General features: G+C 63.4%; 1 protein-coding gene across 1 annotated transcript; it reads left to right on the forward strand.

Moving 5' to 3' along the window:
- Window positions 1–907: 907 nt before the first annotated feature.
- On the forward strand, window positions 908–7,535 carry LOC311166095 (vitelline membrane outer layer protein 1 homolog; the record flags this gene model as incomplete). The annotated part of the gene is made up of 3 exons (XM_084227572.1): window positions 908–1,105; window positions 3,641–3,738; window positions 6,870–7,535. The coding sequence occupies 3 exons, from the start codon at window positions 908–910 to the stop codon at window positions 7,168–7,170; spliced, it is 597 nt and encodes a 198-aa protein (XP_084083698.1). The 3' UTR covers window positions 7,171–7,535.
- Window positions 7,536–9,182: the final 1,647 nt, after the last annotated feature.

A 9,182-nucleotide genomic window follows, 5' to 3' on the forward strand; every position in this document is an offset into this window, starting at 1 on the left:
TACCGACCAGTACGGACCAGTATAAACCAGTATGGACCAGTACGGACCAGTATAAACCAGTACGGACCAGTACAGACCAGTGCCACCAGTACGGACCAATGCGGACCAGTACAGACCAGTACGGACCAGTACAGACCAGTATGGACCAGTATGGACCAGTACGGACCTGTATAAACCAGTACTGACCAGTACGGACCAGTACGGACCAGTATGGACCAGTACGGACCAGTACAGCCCAGTGCCACCAGTATGGACCAGTACGGACCAGTATGGACCAGTACAGACCAGTATAAACCAGTATGGACCAGTACAGACCAGTATAAACCAGTACGGACCAGTACGGACCAGTATGGACCAGTACAGACCAGTACGGACCAGTACGGACCAGTACAGCCCAGTGCCACCAGTATGGACCAGTACAGACCAGTATGGACCAGTACGGACCAGTACAGCCCAGTGCCACCAGTATGGACCAGTACGGACCAGTATGGACCAGTACAGACCAGTATAAACCAGTATGGACCAGTACGGACCAGTATGGACCTGTACGGACCTGTATGGACCAGTACAGCCCAGTACCACCAGCGCCAGTGTCCCCCAGTCCCTCCCAGTCCATCCCAGTCCCTCCCAGTCCCTCCCAGTCCCCTCCCAGTCCCATCCCAGTCCCATCCCAGTCCCTCCCAGTTCCCTCCCAGTCTGTTCCAGTCCCTCCCAGTCCCTCCCACTCCCTCCCACTCCCTCCCAGTCCCTCCCAGTCCCCCCCAGTCCCCCCCCAGTCCCTCCCAGTCCCTCCCAGTCCATCCCAGTCCCTCCCAGTCCCTCCCAGTCCCTCCCAGTGCCACCCCCGCGGTCACTGTCCCCAGCCCGGGTTATAAACCCCGCGGTGACACCGGGGGGGGGCTCAGCCATGGCTCTGTCCCCGCGCCCCCGCGTGGCCCTGGTGGCCCTGGTGGCCTTGGTGGCCCTGGTGGCCCCCCCGGCGCGGGGCTGGGACAGGGACGCCCCCACGGCCACGCTGTCGGTGACAAACGGGGGACAGTGGGGACACTGGGGGGACCCCGAGTTCTGCCCCGGCAGAGGATACGCCAGCGGCTTCCAGCTCAAGGTGGGGACACTGGGGACACTGGGGACAGTGGGGACAGGGGGACAGTGGGGACATTGGGGACAGTGGGGACATTGGGGACATTGAGGACACTGGGGGGGTTGGGGGGATTGGGGACAGTGGGGACATTGGGATCACTGGGTACACTGGGGGGCAATGGGGACAGTGGGGGGGTTGGGGACATTGGGGACATTGGGGGGATTGGGGACATTGGGGACAGTGGGGACAGTGGGGACAGTGGGGACATTGGGGACAGTGGGGACATTGGGGACACTGGGGACATTGGGGGGATTGGGGGATATTGGGGGATTGGGGACATTGGGGACATTTGGGACATTGGGGACATTGGGGACACTGGGGACAGTGGGGACAGTGGGGGGATTGGGGACATTGGGGGGACACTGGGGACATTGGGGACATTGGGGACAGTGGGGACAGTGGGGACATTGGGGGGGTTTGGGACACTGGGGACATTGGGGACAGTGGGGACAGTGGGGGGATTGGGGACATTGGGGGGACACTGGGGACATTGGGGGGACACTGGGGACATTGGGAGGATTGGGGACAGTGGGGACAGTGGGGACATTGGGGGGACCCCGAGTTCTGCCGGCAGAGGATACGCCAACGGCTTCCAGCTCAAGGTGGGACACTGGGGACACTGGGGACAGGGGGGACAGTGGGGGGACACTGGGGACAGTGGGGACATTGGGGGGATTGGGGACAGTGGGGACAGTGGGGACATTGGGGGGATTGGGGACATGGGGGACAGTGGGGGACATGGGGGACATGGGGGACATTGAGTAGATTGGGGACAGTGGGGACACTGGGGACATTGGGGACACTGGGGGGACATTGGGGACAGTGGGGGACATTGGGGGGATTGGGGACATTGTGGGGACATTGGGGACACTGGGGACAGTGGGGACACTGGGGATATTGGGGACACTGGGGATATTGGGGACAGTGGGGGGACATTGGGGGGATTGGGGACAGTGGGGACACTGGGGACATTGGGGGGGTTTGGGACAGTGGGGACACTGGGGGGACCCCGAGTTCTGCCCCGGCAGAGGATACGCCAGCGGCTTCCAGCTCAAGGTGGGGACACTGGGGGGACATTGGGGACACTGGGGACACTGGGGACACTGGGGGGACAGTGGGGACATTGGGGGGATTGGGGACATTGGGGACATTGGGGGGACACTGGGGACATGGGGACATTGGAGATGTTGGGGGGACAGGGGGGACATGGGGTACATTGAGGGACATGGGGGACACTGGGGACATTGGGGGGTTGGGGACAATGGGGGATATTGGGGGGACTTTGGGGACACTGAGGGGACACTGGGGACATTGGGGACACTGGGGACATTGGGGACACTGGGGACACTGGGGATCAGGGGGGCAAAAAGGGGAGGGCACAGAGGGGACAAAAGGGTGACAAGTTGGGGACATGGGGGGAATTCAGGGGGGACAAGGGGGGACTAGGTGGGGACACGGGGGGACAATGGGGACAGGACAAAGAGGGGACATGGGGGGACAGGAGGGGACAAGGGAGGGGACAAAGATGGGACAATGGGGGGACAAGGAGGGGACACGCAGGGGACATGGGGGGAAGAAGCAGGGGGACAAGGGAGGGACAAAGAGGGGACAAAGGAGGGGACACAGAAGGGATGGGGGGGCACATGGGGGGCTAAAGAGGGGACAAGGACAAGGGGGGACAGTGGGGGACAAGGAGGGGACAGTGGGGGGACAAGGAGGGGGCAGTGGGGGGACAAGGAGGGGACAAGAGGAGACAATGGGGGGACATGGAGGGGACAGTGGGGGGACAAGGGAGGGACGTGGAATTGGGGACATGGGGGGTGACAGGACACACAAGGGACAAGGGAGGGACAGGAGGGGACAGTGGGGGGACAAGGAGGGGACAAGAGGGGACAATGGGGGGACATGGAGGGGACAGTGAGGGGACATGGGGGGACATTGGGGACACCAGGAAAGACACAAGGGGTGGTGGGGGGACACGGAGGGGACATTTGGGACACCGGGGACAAGATGGGGACAGGAGGAGCTGGGGGGCTGAGGAGGGGACTTTGGGGACATGGGGGGTGACAGGAATTGGGACATGGGGAGGTGACAGGAATGGGGGACATGGGGGGTGACAGGAATTGGGGACATGGAGGTGAGAGGAATTGGGGACATGGGGGGTGACAGGAACAGGGGGTGACAGGAATTGGGGACATGGGGTGACAGGAATTGGGGACACGGGGGTGACAGGACTTGGGGACACGGGGGGTGACAGGAATTGGGGACATGGGGTGACAGGAATTGGGGACACGGGGGGGTGACAGGAATTGGGGGTGACAGGAATTGGGGACGTGGGGGGTGACAGGAATTGGGGACACGGGGGGGTGACAGGACTTGGGGACATGGGGGGTGACAGGAATTTGGGGTGACAGGACTTGGGGACACGGGGGGTGACAGGAATTGGGGGTGACAGGACTTGGGGACATGGGGGGTGACAGGAATTTTGGGGCCGTGCAGGTGGAGCCCCACAAGGGATTTTTCGGGGACGACACGGGGCTGAACGGGGTCCGGCTGCTCTGTGACAAGGCAGGAGAGGCCACGTCCAGCGAGGGGCCGTGAGTGACCGCGGGGGCTGAGGGGTGGGGACGGCCGGGCGTGGCCACCAAAACCCAACCATGGCCACCAAAACCCAACCATGGCCACCAAAACCCAACCATGGCCACCAAAATAACTCCATGGCCACCAAAACCCAACCATGGCCACCACAACCCAACCATGGCCACCAAAACCCAACCATGGCCACCAAAACCCGACCATGGCCACCAAAACCCGACCATGGCCACCAAAACCCAACCATGGCCACCAAAACCTGAGCATGGCCACCAAAACCCGACCATGGCCACCAAAACGCAACCATGGCCACCAAAACCCAATCATGGCCAACACAACCCAACCATGGCCACCAAAACCCGACCATGGCCACCAAAACACAACCATGGCCACCAAAACCCAACCATGGCCAACACAACCCAACCATGGCCACCGAAACCCAACCATGGCCACCAAAACACAACCATGGCCAACACAACCCAACCATGGCCACCAAGACCCAACCATGGCCAACACAACACATCCACGGCCAACACAACCCAACCATGGCCACCAAAACTCATCCATGGCCAACACAACCCAACCATGGCCACCAAAACCTGACCATGGCCACCAAAACCCAACCATGGCCACCAAAACCCAACCATGGCCACCAAAATGCAACCATGGCCACTAAAACACAACCATGGCCACCAAAACACAACCATGGCCACCAAAACCCATCCATGGCCACCAAAAACCAACCATGGCCACCAAAACCCAACCATGGCCAACACAACCCATCCATGGCCACCACAACCCAACCATGGCCACCAAAACCCAACCATGGCCACCATAAACCAACCATGGCCACCAAAACCCAACCATGGCCAACACAACACGACCATGGCCAACACAACCCAACCATGACCACCAAAACCCGACCATGGCCACCACGACCCAACAATGGCCAATGGAGCCCAACCCAACTCAACCACAACCACCAAGACCCAACCACGGCCAGTGGAGCCCAACCCAACCCAAACACGATCACCAAGACCCAACCATGGCCACCATGACCCAACCATGGCCAATAGAGCCCAACCCAGCCCAACCATGGCCACCAAGACCCAACCATGGCCACCAAGACCCAACCACGGCCACCAAGACCCAACCATGGCCAATAGAGCCCAACCCAGCCCAACCACGGCCAATAGAGCCCAATCCAACCCAACCACAACCACCAAGACCCAACCATGGCCGTCACAACCCAACCACAACCACCAAGACCCAACCATGGCCACCAAGACCCAACCATGGCCACCAAGACCCAACCATGGCTAATGGAGTCCAACTCAACCCAACCACAACCACCATGACACAACCACAATCACCATGACCCAACCACGGCCACCAAGACCCAACCACAGTCAATAGAGCCCACCCCAACCATGGCCACCAAAACCCAACCATGGCCAATGGAGCCCAACCCAACCCAACCACGATCACCAAGACCCAACCACGTCCAATAGAGCCCAACCCAACCACGGCCACCATGACCCAACCACGGCCACTAAGACCCAACAATGACTAATAGAGCCCAACCCAACCACAACCACCAAGACCCAACCATGGCCACCACGACCCAACCATGGCCACCACGACCCAACCATGGCCAATGGAGCCCAACCCAACCCAACCACGGCCAATAGAGCCCAACCCAACCCAACCGCAACCACCAAGACCCAACCATGGCCGACACAACCCAACCACAGCCACCACGACCCAACCACGGCCAATAGAGCCCAACCCACCCCAACCACGGCCACCACAACCCAACCATGGCCAATGGAGCCCAACCCAACTCAACCATGGCCACCATGACCCAACCATGGCCGACACAACCCAACCACAACCACCAAGACCCAACCACAGCCACCAAGACCCAACCACGGCCAATGGAGCCCAACCCAACCACAACCACCACGACCCAACAATGACTAATAGAGCCCAACCCAACCACAACCACCAAGACCCAACCACGGCCACCACGACCCAACCACGGCCACCAAGACCCAACAATGGCCAATAGAGCCCAACCCAACCCAACCACGGCCATCACAACCCAACCATGGCCACCAAGACCCAACCATGGCCAATGGAGCCCAACACAACCCAACCACGGCCACCACAAGCGAACCACGACCACCATGACCCAACCATGGCCACCAAAACCCGACCATGGCCACCAAAACCCGACCACGGCCACCAAGACCCAACCACAGCCAATAGAGCCCAATGCAACCCAAACACGATCACCAAGACCCAACCACAGCCAATAGAGCCCAATGCAACCCAAACACGATCACCAAGACCCAACCACGGCCAATAGAGCCAACCCAACCCAACCACGGCCACCAAGACCCAACCATGACCAACACAACCAAACCACAGCCACCAAGACCCAACCACAGCCAATGGAGCCCAACCCAGCCCAACCCAACCATGGCCACCAAGACCCAACCACAGCCAATGGAGCCCAACCCAGCCCAACCCAACCCAACCATGGCCACCAAGATCCAACCACAACCACCAAGACCCAACCATGGCCAATAGAGCCCAACCCAACCCAACCATGGTCACCAAGACCCAACCATGGCCAATGGAGCCCAACCCAACCACAGCCAATAGAGCCCAACCCAACCATGGCCACCACGACCCAACCAGGGCCAATAGAGCCCAACCAAACCACAACCACCCAGACCCAACCATGGCCAATAGAGCCCAACCCAACCCAACCATGACCACCAAGACCCAACCACGGCCAATAGAGCCCAACCCAACCCAACCACGGCCACCAAGACCCAACCACGACCACCACAACCCAACCATGGCCAATAGAGCCCAACCCAGCCCAACCACAGCCACCACGACCCAACCAGGGCCAATAGAGCCCAACCAAACCACAACCACCCAGACCCAACCATGGCCAGTAGAGCCCAACCCAACCCAACCATGACCACCACAACCCAACCACGGCCACCAAGACCAAACCACGGCCAGTAGAGCCCAACCCACCCCAACCACGACCCCCACGACCCAACCACATCCAGTGGACCCCAGCCCACCCCAACCTCGTCCCCCGCTGTCCCCGCAGCCGCGGCGCCTGGAGCCGGCCGGAGTCGTGTCCGCCCGGGCAGCGCCTGGTCTCCTTCCGGCTGCGCGTGGAGGCGCCGCGCGGGCTCTGGGACGACACGGCCGCCAACGCCATGGCCGCCATCTGCTCGGGGGGCTCGCTGCTGGAGGGCCGCGGCGGCCCCCAGGGCACCTGGGGCAACTGGAGCCTGCCCTGCCCGCCCGGGGCGGGGGTCTGCGGCCTGCGCACCCGCCTGGAGCCCCCCCAGCGCGGCGGCGACGACACCGGCCTCAACGACGTCGAGCTCTACTGCTGCAGCTGAGGGACCCCCGCCCGCACCCGCACCACCCCGGGACCACCGGGACCATCATGGACCCCCCTGACCCCCATGGCCATCCATGGACCCCCAAGGACCCCATGGACCCCCCTTGACCCCCCATGGCCATCCATGGACACCCCTTGAACCCCCCAAGGACCCCCCTGGACCCCCCTGGACCTCCCCATGGCCATCCATGGACCCCCCTGACCCCCCATGGACCCCCCTGACCCCCCATGGACCCCCCTGACCCCCCATGGCCATCCATGGACCCCCCTGACCCCCCCATGGCCATCCATGGACCCCCCTGACCCCCCATGGCCATCCATGGACCCCCCTGACCCCCCCATGGCCATCCATGGACCCCCCTGGACCCCCCCATGGCCATCCATGGACCCCCCTGACCCCCCCATGGCCATCCATGGACCCCCAAGGACCCCATGGACCCCCCTGGACCCCCCCATGGCCATCCATGGACCCCCCTGACCCCCCCATTGCCATCCATGGACCCCCAAGGACCCCATGGACTCCCCCCATGGACCCCCCTGACCCCTTCAAAGACCCCATGGACCCCCCCTGTCCCCCACCATGGACCCTCCTGACCCCTTCAAGGACCCCCCAGGACCCCCTTGGGGATCCCCCCGTGGCCATCCATGGACCCCACGGACCCTCCTGACCCCCACAAGGACCTGTGGGACCCCCTGGGACCCCCTCAGGGACCTCCTGGGACCCCCTCAGGGACCTCCTGGGACCTCCTTGGGGACCCCCTCAGGAACCCCCCTGGGACCTCCTCAGGGACCCCCTCAGGGACCCCCAGGGACCTCCTTGGGGACCCCCTCAGGGACCCCCTGGGACCCCCCTGGGACCTCCTTGGGGACCCCCTCAGGGACCCCCTGGGACCCTCTTGGGGACCCCCTTGGGGACCTCCTTGGGGACCCCCTCAGGGACCCCCTGGGACCTCCCTGGGGACCCCCTGGGACCCTCTTAGGGACCCCCTTGGGGACACCCTCAGGGACCCCCAGGGACCTCCTTGGGGACCCCCTCAGGGACCCCCTGGGACCCCTGGGACCTCCTTGGGGACCCCCTCAGGGACCTCCTGGGACCTCCTCAGGGACCCCCTCAGGGACCCCCAGGGACCTCCTTGGGGACCCCCTCAGGGACCCCCTGGGACCCCCCTGGGACCTCCTTGGGGACCCCCTCAGGGACCCCCTGGGACCTCCTTGGGGACCCCCTCAGGGACCCCCTGGGACCCCCCTGGGACCTCCTTGGGGACCCCCTCAGGGACCCCCTGGGACCCCCTTGGGGACCTCCTCAGGGACCCCCTGGGACCTCCTTGGGGACCCCCTCAGGGACCCCCTGGGACCCCCTTGGGGACCTCCTCAGGGACCCCCTGGGACCTCCTTGGGGACCCCCTCAGGGACCCCCTGGGACCTCCTTGGGGACCCCCTTAGGGACCCCCTGGGACCTCCTTGGGGACCCCCTCAGGGACCCCCTGGGACCTCCTTGGGGACCCCCTCAGGGACCCCCTTGGGGACCCCCTTGGGGACCCCAGTGACCCCCCCCTGACCGCCCCAGTGACCCCCCTGACCCCTCAATGACCCCAGTGACCCCCCTGACCCCGCCCCCGGGACCACCCCCAGGGGCGGGGCAATGAAAGGCTTTGATTGACAGCTCTAGCCACGCCCCTTCTGGTGGGAGGGGAGCGCTGGGATGGAACTGGGAGGGACTGGGAGGGACTGGGATGGACTGGGGGGGAACTGGGGGGGAATTGGGATGGACTGGGAGGGACTGGGAGGGGACTGGGAGGGGACTGGGATGGACTGGGAGGGGATTGGGGGGGACTGGGATGGACTGGGAGGGGATTGGGGGGGACTGGGATGGACTGGGAGGGACTGGGAGGGACTGGGAGGGACTGGGGGAGACTGGAATGGACTGGGAGGGACTGGGATCAAACTGGGAGGGACTGGAAGGGAACTGGGAGGGACTGGGATGGAACTGGGAGGGAACTGGGATAAACT

Source organism: Fringilla coelebs, assembly GCF_963513975.1.
Source record: "Fringilla coelebs genome assembly, contig: SCAFFOLD_362, whole genome shotgun sequence".
NCBI lineage: Eukaryota > Metazoa > Chordata > Aves > Passeriformes > Fringillidae > Fringilla > Fringilla coelebs.